Source organism: Sciurus carolinensis, chromosome 1, assembly GCF_902686445.1.
Source record: "Sciurus carolinensis chromosome 1, mSciCar1.2, whole genome shotgun sequence".
Taxonomy (NCBI): domain Eukaryota; kingdom Metazoa; phylum Chordata; class Mammalia; order Rodentia; family Sciuridae; genus Sciurus; species Sciurus carolinensis.
The window spans coordinates 159,764,012-159,779,572 of NC_062213.1; the positions used below are offsets into that span (position 1 = coordinate 159,764,012).

Below are 15,561 nucleotides of genomic sequence, written 5' to 3' on the forward strand. Positions count from 1 at the left end.
CTGGTTGTTTTTTGTTTGTTTGTTTTTTGTGTTTTTTGTTTTGTTTTGTTTTGTTTTGTTTTGGTGTGTGTGTGTGTGTATTTTTTATTTTTATTTTTTGTACCAGGGATTGAACCCAGGGACGCTTAACCACTAAGCCAAATTTCTGGCCCTTTATTATATTTTATTTAGAGACAGGGTCTCATTGAGTTGCTCAGGGGCTCTCTAAGTTTCTGAGGCTGGCGTTGAACTCCCGATCCTCCTGCCTCAGCCTCCTGAGATGTACTATCATGGGCATGTGTCACTATGCCTGCCCTTCTATCTATCTTTTTATCTTTCTTTTCTCTTCTTCCAACTCTCTTTTCTGCTTATTTTGTCCTTTGGTGAACTTAATCTTCATTCAGAATAATCTTGTTTCCTTGAAGTAAATATTTGCTTCAATTCTGCCCAATGCTAGCACCCACAGTCAGAAAACTGTTTTAGGCAGTGGGTGCTTGGGTCGAGGGGTGCAGAATGAAGCCCCTTGCTAGAGGAGGGTGGCACCGGCTTGTACCTTCCCAAGGACTTCCTGTCATGGCAGACTCACATGCTTCCTAGGAGTCAGGAAAGATTAGACTGACAGGGAGAAGAGTAGGGAACAGGGACCAGCTGTCACTGCCCTGATGCTCCAGCTCTTCTCAACAGGCACAGGAGAGGACGGTGGTGAGGTCAGGGGGTGAACCGCCAGCCTGAGGATGGGCCTTGCACTCTACATCTTGCACGAACATCCCAGCCCTTGTCTGTCCAGCTACCCTCCTGCCTTCATGGGCTGTAAGCCCTTAGAAGGCGAGCACCATGTGGTTTACTTTTACATTTCCTTTATCACCTTGCACAGAGCTTGGTATATAATAGATGCAGATCTATACAACAGGCTTTCAGTTAAATTTTATAGAATATTCACTCATATAGTACTTTAGAGTTTTCAAAGTACTTACATATGTACATATGTATACGTATGCATAATATTTCTTTAAAGTGTTATGGTTTATTAAGTATACTTCAGATAGAGTAAAAAGACCCTACCTATAATGCCACGCCCTGTACTTTGCACACAGCTAGTATTCAATAAGTGGTAGTTCTTGTTTTCTTATCATCTCATTTCACCTTTTCAAGGCTAAGAGTTAGGAGGCAGTGCTGCTTTGTTCCTTCCAATGTTTACATATGAGGAAGCAAAGATTCAGAGTAGTTTGCTAAAAATCCCTGGCTTGCTCATGGTAGAATATAAGAATTATAGATTTTTTTTTATCCTTAATTTGTTCTCTTTCCTCTTTAGAATAATTCTCTTTTTCTCTTATTATCTCCTCTCCGGCAAGCCCTCAGAGATTACTGTGATTGGAATGAAATTTGCTTTAAAGCTCCTCCCTACAGTAGCTGCCTCCCAGCCATACCATGAGCCAGCACTTTGCTACCGCAGCCACTGGGCTGCTGCTGAGGATGGAGATAGGAACAGGGTGGGAGGAAGATTTCACGTGTAACCTAACATCTAAGCTTTATCTCTTTCTTCCTTCCATTCTAGAATATTTACACATCCCCATTTTCAAACATGAAATTAAAAATTTGGAGATTTGGGTAATTTATTTATTTATACAAGACCAGCTGAAACGCTGCATTTGTTTTCCTGGGAGCCTCTGCATTTGCAAAATTGTGCATCTGGGTTCTCTGATGCAAGTGCAGCTACACTCATTCCCTTAGCAAATGCATACTTTCTGAGAGCCTCATCGCATTCAAAGGACAAGATAAGACATGTGTGGTCTCCATCTTATTAGTTATTTATTTATTCAACAAATATTGACTGAATGGCTACCATGTTGCCAGGTACTATAATAGGCTTTGGGAATAAAAACAAAAATTTTGTTGATCCTGCTTCTATCAGATATGTGAATATGGCACACACAACCTAAAACGCATGTGTATATGAGAATATTTCTTTTCTTCTAACAGGTAATGCTTTAGACTCTACTTATAAGAGACTGTTTTAGGACTAACTCCAGCGTTAAAAAAAATAGACTTGATAAAAAAGATAGGGCCATTTTTGAAGGGTGGTTAGAGTGCTCATTTTGTAATATAGCTTTCCTGTTGTAACCCTTTATTTAGGTGAAATTTCTCTGATAAAGAACAGGCCCCTTGTTACTGAACCAATGCTCCCTGGCACACCAGCCTCTAATGAGCAGGTGCCAATACTAAAGACATAATGGAAAAGAATGGTGTCACAGAGAGGTGCTTTCCCACTGCTCTATAAATGCAGAGGAAAAGCCAAGACATTGATCTTATGGCAATGCTCTGTAACAGTGACCATTCCCATTACGGCAGGAGATTGTGGGAGATCTAATCCTTTTCCCTAATATATGCTAGCGCAGCAGAGTGTGCATGATCAATGCACTACTGCTACCAGATTGCTGCCTTTTTATCGGCACTGATAATGGGCCTCCTGTGTGTCTCAGCCAGAAGTCCACGTTGGTCAGCTTCCTCAACTCTCACAACCGATGGATGACGGTGGCAGTCAAATTAGAACTGGCAGAGTTGTGAATCCAAGGGAACCTAATATTTGATTTTTAAAATTAGAATGAACTAACATAAGTCTGCATAATCCAGCTGTGCTCCTAGTGGTTGAGACACTGAACCCTAGCTCTAAATGCCCTGGGCTCCTGACTGACCAGATGTTTATCAAATATTCTTTTAGAGGTACCTTTAAGCAATTTTTAAAAAAAATGCATTTATTTAATAATTGTGATAAGAACAGAGGGCATAGTATTAAAGTACTTCATTTTTGACCTTCAAAAATGAGAACAACTTACTTTACGGGAAAATTTTTATCTCTGAAAGAAGTTTATCCCTGAAAATATTTTTTAAAAAAATAACTACAATTAAATTTACTACTTATTTCTACTTATCAAATTTGATTTAAAAAATGTTCTATGAACTGCTGGAATTTCTAACACTTTGGCTAACGAAACTGTGTATTCATAGTTTTATAATGCCAATATAATTATAATCTATTCAGATGTGCATATGAATTATGATTTAATATATTAGAATTTTGAAATTTTTGTACAGGAGAAAATTTAAGTAGCGTCTTATTCCTGCATTCAAATGCAGTACTAAATGTCACTGTAGAGTGCTATAATTTCACATCTTTTTAAAAAAATAATAATAAAAAATTAGCTTTACTTCAGACCCACTGAAACTGACACACACGTTTGTGCTCAATGCAGACTCAGTCTCGAGTATGGATGTGGGGCCACCTGGCAACCTGGAAAGCCCACCGGACCCTTGGGAGAAGTCTTCAATTTCAGGGACACAAAGAAACTGAGGAAGGTTCACAGGACAGCCAAGGAGATGCTTTACAGCCAAGGAAGAAATATATATGAAGAAAATTCAAATTTACACATAAAGGCTGAGATATCAAGTCTTATGTTCAAGTATATGAACATTTCTCAGTTGGGTTATGATCAAAACCCACTTTAATTTCCATCTTTTTAGGAGACTGTCCCCAAATCTCCAGCCAAATTTAGTACTGCTTAGCCTTGTCTGCTTTCCACTACCATCAGCTGGGTGAGCTCTGTCTCCCCAGTAATCCTGCTGAGGATGGTTCACATGATCATAAGCCACTAACTTTATAAAGGACTTTGGTTTATCAAACTTTGTGAGAGAAATGGGGCCCAAACAAGAGTGGGTAATAACTAACACTTGAGGACAGTCAGAGGTTTGCCCTTGGAGATATGCCCTTGATGGGAATCTTTGTATCCACTCTTGGATGTGCACATAGTTGGCACTCACTACAGGTTCAGTGACTTGGTTTGACTTGAATTATAATGATTAGACGACTAGCCATTCTTCTTCATTCAGAGGCACTGAAACTGGAGGAATGTGAGAGATATGAGAGAATTTTCTTCTTTCTTTCTTTCTCTCTCTCTCTTTCTTTCTTTCTCTCTTTCTCTCTCTCTTTCTCTCTTTCTTTCTTTCTTTCTTGCGCTTCTAGAAAGTGCTTCCCGCTCAACATTGGGAAGAAGGTCAGGGAGCACCGTGTTTAATGTTCAGTGGCTTCCAGAGAAGATCCCTGGGGTACTTTCCATACCTGAGTGTGCAGAAGCATCACCTACAACTCTTGTTGAGATTCTGTGGTCCAGGTGGGATCTAAGATTCTGCATTTCTAAGAAACTCCTTGTGATTCCCAGGTCCTGGTACTCAGATGACCCTGAGTGATACGGGTCTAAAATGTCTCATTCAGGTGTTCCTTACATGTGTGTAAGAGAAAATGTGAGTAGAACCTTGAAAATCTTCCAACATAAATCAGAGAGGTTATCTAAACCCAAAAAAATGTTTCATGAAAACTCACTCTTAAGATTCCTGACAAAGAGTCGTCAAAAAAATCATCATTAAAATTATCTTAGAAATAGTTATATTTTTACTGGCAAATAATTGTACATATTTATGGAATATAGTGTGATGTTTTGATACATGTATACATTGTGTAATGCCCCAGTTAGGGTCTTTAGCATATCTATTATCCCCAACAGTTATTTCTTTGTGGTAAGAACATTCAAAATCCTCTCTGGAAGTTTTTTTTTTTTTTTTTTTGTTAAATATTCAATATAATATTGTTAACTCTAGACACTCTCCTGTGCAATAGCACATATTCCTTCTCTCTAACAGTGATTTTGTAGCCTCTGCCCAATCTCTCCTCCATCCCACCCTCCCTTTATTCTTCCCAGAGATTGGTAAATATTATTCTATGCTGTAACAACTTAAAAAAAAAAAAGTCTGATTCTTTTAAGAAACACCCTTTAGGACAAGGGATACTTTGTAATACAGTAACACAGTTTGATATACTACAACAGGGCAATGGGTCCTTGGCTAAGCCTGAGACATCATTTTACTTTCTACTTGCTAATAACTGGATTTGACTGAAAGTCTGCAGATCAAAAATATAATAAATATTGATTCTGAAAGTATTACTGGTAACAAATTCTGCTTTTAAGTTTATTAAAAGCACCCAAAACTCTCTGCCTTGTGACTTCATTCATTCAATCAATATTGAGGACCTATTGTGTGTTACATACTGTTCTGGATAGCAGGGATACAGTAGTGGAAAAGACAGGCTAAGTGCTACTCTTATGGATCATATATTCTAAACAATATTAGACAACAACAGTACAGAGAGGTGTGAAGAAAGGAAAGCAAAGTTATGGATTATAAGATGAAGGAGGGAGAGTCAGCAGTTATTTTAGATCCCTAAGGGTCTTCATGTTGAGGCATTATTTGAATAAAGACCTGAATGCCAAGAATTATTTGATGTTATAGTGAAAATGATAGATATTTCACCTTGTTAACAGTTGCTTATACATAGTGTTCTATATGTGTTCAGTAGCCCATATTCCTTCCCAGGTTGGGGTTGTATGATAAGGTTTGGGATAGGGAAAAAAGGAGATTTTCAGGTCTTTCTGATGAGTTATTTATTGTTTTTTTTTTTTTTTTTTAATTATGTTTTTAACTTAAGTATAAGTTCAGGACAGGAAATTTCAACATGCAAGCATAAACTTTTATGGTAAATGAGATTATTGAGAACAGAAGAAAACTTTTATACTCTGAGGTCAGCTATGGTTTGAAATATGGCTTTTGGATCCACAGATTGACTATTTGTATGGGTTTGGGCAAGTCACTTAACTTTTTATGATTCTTAGTTTTCATCTACAGGAGGCAAAATCATTATATCTTGCATATTTTAAAGGAGGCTATTGAAAGGAAAATTGGTACACAGTAGGTACTCAATTATAACTAGAGTTTTTACCATATATATGAAAGCACACACAGAGTCTGACCTCATGCCGGCGCCTGCCTGTTGGTTTCCTTCCTAGTTATTTGCATTATCAGTTTCTCAGCAATTTTTCATTTGTACAGATAAACAAGAGTTGATGGTATGTGCATTTTTGCTTGATAGAATTTCATAGGACTCATTTCATCGTGCATGATTAGCTTCAAAGCTTCGAATCTAACCCAGCTTCAAGATAACTGGGAAATGAAGCTAAGTGGAGGGAACAAACGCAGCATTGTAAGAGAAGCAAAAGTCAGCCTAAGGTTGTCTGATGTTTTCAGACTAACATCATCTTTAATCTCCTGTGCCCTTCTTCCCAGATAATAAGAGCTGTGCACCAAAAGTGCTGAGATAAACTAATGGGGAACAGGATACTACGACAGACGTTTGAAAGAGCCCATGTAATTTACTGCATGTCTGGTTTGTTTTACTTTCCAGAGTCTTCCTGTTGCTCAAGGAAAAGTGTCTCCTCTGGCAACCTTCAGTCCTCTTTTGGCTGAGGAGTCCTGGAAAGGCGGTGGAGGGCAGGTACCCAGATGCAGAGCTCTGAGGGGGAACGAGCACAGGCTCTGCTTCCTGTGTCGCATCTGAGGTATAAACAAAGTTTCCTTCCTACTTGTTTGAGAGAATTATTCCAAAAGTAGGCAACCAAGAGGCTGCCGGTGCATTCACATATACATAATTCCCAACATATTTCTGAATGTAATTTACATGAGTGAACCACTAAAAGCCTCCTACTCAATTAACTGTACCCCTGGGGGAAAGCTATGCAGGCCCGGATAAGTGTGGGAACAACATAAAGGTGTTCTCTGTGCCAAAAAGGGGATTGGGCTTGATGGAAAATCCCCAAAAAAGGACCATCTGGCAGCATAAATTATCCATTTAAAATGGCTGGTGTGAGTTAATGACACCAAAGTCACCATGAACATGTGCAACATCCTTCAGTTGAGTTTTAATGTCCCCTCAGGCCCTGTTGCAATTATGACTTTCTATGCTGAATATGGCCAAATGTAAATTTATCCGCTGTCCTCCGCCCAGCCCCTACAAACATATACCATGAATTGCATTTTTCTTTAATGAAATGAGGACATACAATGGACAATCGGGGTGGGGGGCGTTCTAGAAGAAAATCAAGAAGGAGGAGGTAGAGGAGAAAGAAGAGGGGAACAGAATATATAAATATATTCTACTTAAAGAGGATTTGGCCATTAAACTTGAGTTAATGACTACAAAACATATAGGTATTCAGATGTTCAAATGTATGATAATTTTTTTTAATCAATGCAAAGATAGAAATAGGAATTATTCTGAATAAAAGAGTCAATAGGCCAAAGTACTCTCCAGTCAACCCATGCTCACAACCCTCAACGCAAGTTTGGGTAGGGGCTGAGGGAGCAGCCTCGGGGGAGGAGCCGCGAGCACATCAACACAGAGTGGCGTCAGTAGGCATGAAGTGCATGGGGGTGACACTCGACCACAAATGCACAAACCTATATATTTGATTCTGATTTCCACTGAAGCAGGTAAATTGGCTAGGACTAATTAGCCTTTTAAAAAGGGTTCAAAGAAGTTTTACATCTTTTAATTTTTTAATAGCACATAAACTTTTCATTGGCTCTATGCTGAGGTCATGCTGACGATGCAGGTAATGGCAACGAGCCGTCAGCGTTTTGTCCTCATTTAGGCTGGCTTTATTTCTTAGCCACTTTAGGCAACTGACGTGACTGGAGGCGCAGAGAAAAGCGGAGGTGTGACCTTCAGGGAGGAACCACCACACTGCGAGTGCTGTGCTGGGAATAATTAGAGAAAGAAGGCAATGGAGGCTAATACCACATCCCTGCACCTCCTGATCCGCTGGGTAGTGATCTGTTTATGTGCCTGCTTCCCACCCTTGATTGCAAATTCCTGAAAGCAGGATCCATAGCCTCCCCATGCAACCTGGAGTTCCCAGAACCTGGCATGGTGCATCATACAGGAAGATCCCAAGGAAGATTGCTAAATGAGGGAATGGGCAGGTGGGAGCGTTAGGCAGAAGTGAGGCAAAGAGAAATGTCTGCATTTTCATAAAGGCGACAAGATAAAAAGACCCCAGGCAGTAGGGCCTGAGGTTTTTAAATTTGTTTTTAATCATGCACAAAAACTGACTTGCAAAAGGAAGGATACACACCTGTGAATGTTAAAACTCGTGTAGATTACTGTAACCACCACCACAATCAGAATAGAGAATACCTCCATCATCCTCCAAATCTCCCTTCTGTACTCCTTTATAATCAGACCCTCTTAGGGTTGTCTTTTGAAAGAATGTGAGGGAGGAGAGAAGAGAACCAGGATTTGAAGATGAAGGGGTTGGTTCAAAGATTTTCTTGGTGCTTGTCTGCTCTTGCAGGGAATTGCTCTGAGACAGGAATGGGGAAAGATGGTCAGAGAAGGTTTTCCATACTTACTTTGCACTGGGTGTAATTCTTGAATGGATCATGCATATTACCTTACTTAATTCTTAAGAGCACTGAAGCAGCTATTACTGTCAGTTTATACAAATAGGGACATGGGCTCAGAAAGGTTAGGTAAGTTGCCCACAATCACACAGCCAGCAGAAGCTGAAGTCAGGATAACAAACTGGCTAATTCTAAACCCCTGACTCTCTCCTTCATACCCATTGGACTTGTCATGTTGGCTTGGAAGGCACTGGGAAAAATTTCCCCTTGCTCACATCAAGGTCAGACATTGATTAAAGTTTCAAAAAGCTTCTGCTGTTAGAATCATTCATATTACTCTCAAGACTCCAGAGCCAAGACTAGACAACCCCAGGAGGCTGGACCAGCAGTCATTTGCCTCCTTTAGTACAGATGGACATAAAGATAGCTGTTGCATTACAAAAATGTTCACAATGATATCCAGGAATAGGAAAAACATAACAAAGTACCCTCATTTTAGAACTCCAAATGTAACCTGCAGCACGAAGAACTCGTTCTCCTCCCTAGTGTTACCTGGTTGAAAAGTTGATTGCGGGCTTCTGTCATGATTACTAAAAAATAAATTTAAAAAATAAACCAAGAGGTATGAAGTATAAGAACAAAAATACTATATTCCCAGCTTCTTGGGAGGAGGAGACAGGAGGACTCCTTAAGCCCAGGAGTTTTAACTCCTTCTCAAAAAACAAATGGACAACAATCACCACCAACCCCCAAAAACACAAAACCAAGGGCCAGTGGAATGCTGGGTGGTGGTGTGGTTGAAGACGTGCGCATAGAGAAGCCACATGCCATTCCCACTTCAGGGGAGGTGCTGCTCAGCCTGGTGCCTCAGATCACAGTGCACCCGCTCCCGACGACTGCCTGAGCAGCTTCTCTTCACTTTCTCCAATGGCAAGGGAGCCCCCAGCCTCCCCACCCGCTTACCTGGCTCCACTTCATGCCACCCGCTGGACTGGCTGCCGCTGCCTGGGGAGCGTCCTTGGCCTGTGTAGAATGGCTCCTCACCAGGACTGTCCATCTCATCCTCCACAGACTTCAGGCGCTTCGTGGAGCTGGAGGAACAAATGCATGTGTGTTTACGAGCAATCCAAACCACCTTTCTCTTGGACACGGCATCTCGGGTTGAAAGAAGGCCGAAGGAGGAAGCAACCTGGCAAGTGTGCATAGTTCTAGAACTCTCTTTAGGCTCTTGTTCAGTTGGGTGAGTCACTGGAGGTGGAATGAAGTCTGGGGCCTGTGTTGTTCCAAGTGTCTGTGTTTGTTTTTTATTGTCCCTCAAGTTGCTGCTGCCACATCCTGTGCCTTTTTGCTTTGAGGAACTGGTGGCTGGCTCCAGCTCCTGTCTCCACCTGGAAGCAGTAAGCCCACGTGTTTCCTATCTCCACGGGTGGTGGCCGGGGCTGGCCATCTGCAGTGTACCTAGACATCAATTCTATCCTTGCTGGCTCCCCAGAAAGGTGTTTTTAAAAATAGGGGCTCATAATCCTTCTAAAAAGCTTTGACTATTTCTCTTTTCTTCCCTTTCTTTTTTGTACATTTCCTCATCTTCAACTTGGATTTTTGTTCATTCAAAAAGTATTTACTGTACAGCTAAGTAGCCCAGGTATTGATCTAGACACTACAGCAAAAACAGTGAACAGAACAGAATAAAACAGGCAGAAGGAATGCATGTCCCATGAGAATGAGGGATATGGATGGCAGCCTGGTGGCTCTTATGCCATTCTACTACCCATAGATTACCAAAATGAAGTTTTATTCCATTAGAGAAAAGACTTTTTTTTTTTTTTTAAAGTATGACTGAGGAACTTCCAGAATATATCTCATTTCCTCCAGTGGAAGGACTGGATTTTTTTCCCAGTGGGAAGCTTCAGGAGTGAAAAAGTAGTGGCACATAACCTGCTGCTGTTCTTGTTCCAGCTGCCTCAACGGAGAGGGCCACCAGCACAACAGATCTCATACCTGGTGGGAGGGCTCACTGGGGAACCGCTTCCTCACATGTCAGGGTACAGAGTTGCTCACAGGCTTTATTCATCAAACACTCACTGTGTGCCTCCTACGGGCAAGGTGCTGTGCTAGTGCTGGGACACAGGGAGGAGCAGATGGGTTACCTGCCTCCATGAACAGAGGCACAGCAGTCAACCAAACTGCTCCAAAGGGACGGAGGTAAATGGAGGGCCCATGTATAGGGAGGGGACTCACACAGCAGAGGAAGGGCACAGTGAGACTCCTGGAGGCCGGGGAAGGCTTCCCAGAGCTGTCTCTGAGTGTGGAGGAGACCAGGAGGGAGCCAAAGTGCAGACGAGCAGGCCATTACGTGGCTGAAGCACCACTCAAGCAGCCTGTTGGTTCTGGAACACTCAGATCATCCCATACCATTTGCAAAACGTTGTCTCAAGCCCCGTGTTTCCTCCAATCTTCACACCTCTCCTTTACCTCATGACACCCTCACAATCCAGAAACCTAAATGTCTCGGGGGCCCTCCTGGACCTGGCTCGTGCCAGGTGACTGGGCAGCACCCACTCTCTGCTGTGCCCATGGCACACGGGTGACCAGATGCTTCAAACACCCCTCAGGAGGGAGATGCATGTCAGACAGAAGGAACATCATGTGACATGTCCAGTGTGTCACAGTTAGAACTTTCAGCTGCTTGCCTGGCTGAAGCTGAAGGAGGGGCACAAGGGAGCAGAGGGTGGAGGTTACAGAAGAAATGGTGGGTCTAGACTTTATCCTATAGCAATGGAGACTCCCTGAAGCCCTAAAAGGAGGGAGTGACAATGGAGTACAAAAGTGACTCTGATAATCATGCAGACAATGGACTTAGAAAGGAAAAGAAGTGTGTCTAGGGCCTCAAAGACATTTAGAAACTATTGCAAAAATCTGAATTTGAAAATGTGGAGGGCCCCATGTAGGCAAGAACTTCTACTTATTAATGTTGGCATTCCAGTATTCTAAGCTGTTAAGGTCTATTCTCATTAAATTAGACCACAGGAAGGCAGCATAACCTACATGCTAACTTAATAACCAAAGGAAAGTCCTTTAATAGTTCATTTCATGTTCTCTGTTTAGCCTTCCTTGAAGCTCAGTGAGAAATAGCCACTTGAACTTTTCTATATTTCATATAAAAACTGTATTTAACAGAAATTCTTTATGAGTAGGTATACACACAAAAAAGTTCCTTCCAATACATAAAAGTCAGAAAAATCTGGTCTTTCTAAATGAATTTCTACTGTTTTCATTCATTGGAAAATGCAAATTACATAATATATTGCTTCCCCTTCTTGTTTTAACAACCAAGAAGCTCAGGGCCAAATTTAAGGGACAATTCTTGGTTAAGGCTCCTTACATAATCATTTTGCCTATCCATTCAGGTTGTGGCTTACTTTTGTATATGTAATATTACCTGTTGGTTTTAAAATTGAAAGCCATTTGAAATTGTTCTGAAAGGAGGAAGAAAAATTCCCTTATGTATCCTGGCAAATGAAAGACGTGACCTGTATGTTCCAATGGCATTGTAAGATCTGCAGGGAAATTGAATATCTTTTTATTAATATTATTTTTAAGTCTCTAGTGCCCACCACAGCATCTGGCTAGCCACAGATGTTCCAAAACTGCTGCCTTGGGCTAGTTGCTTAGAAACTGGCCACACTAGTACATGTGATAAGAATCTAAGCATCATGGTTCAATGGTATCAAACTCAAAAGGCCAATTCCACAGTTCATCATTATCCCATTATTAATATTTTTTGGAGTTTTTTAAAGCTTTTTACTTCCTTGGTATACTTTAATTTCATACCCACGCAGATACGAAATCCTCAAGGTAGAAGATGCTATAGGTATCTGACAGCTTAGTTTGAGAGCAAGGACTTTCAGGAGCTGATACAGGATAAATATCTAGATGTATGGAGAGGAGGTGAGCAAAGATCTGGGATTGAAGAAAGGCAGCAATACCGGGCAGGGCAGGGCAGGTGGGGGACTTCCAAGGCAAAGCTTATGGACTTCACACACTTGATAGTTGGTTTAACTTAATAAAGTTCTTTAAAATAAAAAAAAAAATACATATATTTTATCCTGGTTTGTAAACTACCCTTTCTATGATTTTAGAGATGTCTACCCTGAAGCAATGCAGGAGCTACAACAAATACAAATCAATGTCCTTTACTTATTTTACTTTTAGAAATGAATTTGTCCTTTTTTTTTGCTCTTGCCTTTCTAACACACAGATTCTATCCTCCCAGAAACATCTGAGGAGAACAGAAAAGCACCAACGAGATAAGTTCATTAGAAAAAAAGGGAGGACGGTGCTCCCTGAAGGGTTACCTCTCTTCTAGTGTGTAAAATTTGTTCCTAGAAATTCTACCTAAAACTTAAGGGGAAAGTAATACTTTAATTCCTAATACTTGCTGAATTCTTGCAATATGGCAGGTCTCAAGGCCTTACTTTATATTCACTGGATGGTAAAATGCCTCTCCTCAGTGTCCACAGTACCCTCAGAACTGGACATTTCCATGCACTAGGCAGTCTCTACCACTAACTAGGCTGTGAAGAGCCTGGGAGTTGCTTCTGTACCCAGAGTGCTGAGAATAATACCCTTGGGGTTTAACAGTGAATTGGGAGAGCTAGATACCGTTCTTCATGGGACTAAGAGTCCAGGCAGGTACACACCTCAAAGACAGCAGCAATAACTCAAGGTGGCAAATGGTAAGTGTCAGAGAATGGTGGAGTTGCCAGGTACTTCCTTTTTAGGATTTCATGTTCAACTGGTTAAGTGTCAGTACCATTCCCAGTGAGATTCTATGTGAAAAGGCCAGTTATGTGAGTTTCAATAGACCCCAGTTTTAATGTAAACTGTGCTGTCACTGTGACCTTGGGCAAGTTATTTAACTTCTCTGAGCTTTATGCTGCTCCACCATTTAAATGTAACATTATCTATGTTGTAAACCAATGACAAAGATTAAACCAGATCAGGTATGTAAGGTACCAAATACAGTGTCTGCAGCAGACCAATTAATACTGGCACAGCACAGACAAACATTGATTGATGAACTTTTCTAAATGGAAATCTGGGAGATTCTTCTGGGCACATTTTCTAACCTGTACACAGATAATTCTGCTGAGTCTATGTATTCAAAGAATTTTTCTAAAAAAAAAATCAACCTAGGAAGAGCCTAATGAGAGTAAAACAAACGTATTACTGAGTTATTAACTACTGATGGGGTTTATAATTAGCTCCTTATCAGGGTTAGTTATTTGCAGAATACAAGAATGACACTAGCTTTTTAAATGACATTAACAACCAGCTTTCCATTCAGAGTCGCAGCAAAAGATAATAAAACATAGCTAGAGAAGTGTGCCGATGGATGGGAGGTGAGGAACACTGGGAGGTACATGGGACATGTGCAGCACACATATGAAAAACAAACAGCCCATAAACTTTTAAATTAATCACTGCCCACAAGTATTTGCAAAGCTTTTTCATGTTGACTGAGAGCAGTTACACACAATGTCTCTTCCATCAGCAAACATTCAAAATCCTCAAAGTGTATTAACACCCAAACGTACTCATGATCTCTTTCTTCTATTACAAATGCACTTTGGATTTGAGAATTATTATTTTTTTCCCAAGGAGCTGATACTACCGTGAATTAAGGGGAACATTTAAACATCAAGGATGCTGGTGGGATCTGGTTCTATTTAGCAGATATTTCTTTAACTGCCTTCAAGGTATTAGAAATGGTGAAGTTGATTTTTTTTTAAATTAACGATGTTCAAAATGCTGTGTATAAAGGCAAAGTAAGACTCTTTACCAAGGAAAATTTCTATAATCTGGGCATTGTTTTAAATCATAAAACTCTGGTCTTGCTTTAGGAAAACTATACCTTTGACAAACATGTTTCTGCAAAGTACACAGACATGAAAGATTGTTCTGCACCATTCTTTTCTTGTCACAGTCCAGTGCTAAAGCCAATTTGTAAAAGAATACTGTGGGTTTAATGCCTAATCCCTTCCCCTCTGGTACAGGTTATCTGGAGACAACAGGATCTTGCAAAACGCTGCATTTGGATTTTGGCTTTGTGACCCAACTTAAGGAGCTCAAGAACTCGGCAACTGAGATCGAGCTGTGCTCTTCTGCTTTACCTTTTTGAGGTCTCCCGGAGCATCAGAGGCTATAGTCTGGCCTCATCCTGCTATCCAACTGCATTTGCTTTTATTACCTCACACCAGGATATCAAATAGGTTCATCGGTTAGTGCAACCTCAATGGACTGGATTTTGAGACCTTCGGAGGAGGCTTGGTAGGAAAAGAGCAGAGACTAAGCTGTACTATCCGCTGTGGGCAAGGGGACTAGGCTGGTGTCACTGGAGTCCGCTTCCTCACTACAAGCCAAAGCATACCTTTCCAAGGAAAATGCTTACACTCATTACAGGCCCTCCCTCTGTGCCTTGGTCATGTTCTCACACCACCCAGAATTCCATCCCTTCCTCTTCCTTCTCATCAAGCCAAACCAACATTCAGAGCTGAGCACAAGTCACACCTTTTGGGTAAAGCCTCTTTTAGCCCATGACACAAATTTAGCTCACTGTTTTTAATAGGTATGCAGGTGTGTACACATGTTGTGTATGTATGTGTAGACATATATGTTTTTTTCTGCTTCATGTGTGTTTGCTGTGTCTCCCCAGTGAGACTGACAGCTTGTTAGAGCTGAACCCACTTCTTTGGTATCCCCTATTATTATCAGCACATTGCTAAGTGCCTCGTAGGCCCAGAATTAAAATCATGAAACTATGTGGCATAACCTCTTTAAGAGCCACTGAATTACCTCGTAGAGGATGTGCTGGGTAAAGACCTCCTCATTGCTCCTGGACTCATGCTGTAGTATGAAGAACTTTCCAAATCTGAGAGAGAAAAATTGGGGCCAGTTCCTGCAGCTATTGGTGCTAGAATGAAAAAAAAAACAAAAAACAAAAACAAAAACAAAAAAGAAGAAACATCAGTTAAGTTCTGTGAATAGAAGATCAATGAGAGCCTATTTCAGTTTTTCATTTAGCACCTTTCCTTTTTGCAGTTATCTGGGAAGCTTATTCAAAATAATAAGTAATCAACCCTGACTTCAAAGGAATGTTGACAATAAAAATAGTCTACACCAGAAAGGCGTGTTTTTTCCTATCGTACCTTTCATCTTTTCTCTTTTTGTAATAGTCAACTGTCACCAATGTTACAATATTGCTGGATGATTTAAACAAAAACGCCTCTCCGTGTT

General features: G+C 40.8%; 1 protein-coding gene across 5 annotated transcripts in view; it reads right to left on the bottom strand.

Moving 5' to 3' along the window:
• Window positions 1–15,561, bottom strand: part of Nfia (nuclear factor I A) — a 354,467-nt gene that overhangs the window by 84,418 nt on the left and 254,488 nt on the right. For all 5 annotated transcript variants that reach the window (XM_047553764.1, XM_047553773.1, XM_047553745.1 and 2 more), the window contains 2 exons: window positions 15,121–15,238; window positions 9,229–9,356 (listed from right to left, as the gene is read on the bottom strand). In XM_047553764.1, the coding sequence (XP_047409720.1) occupies window positions 9,229–9,356; window positions 15,121–15,238 (246 nt within the window). The remainder of the gene's footprint in view (window positions 1–9,228; window positions 9,357–15,120; window positions 15,239–15,561) is intronic.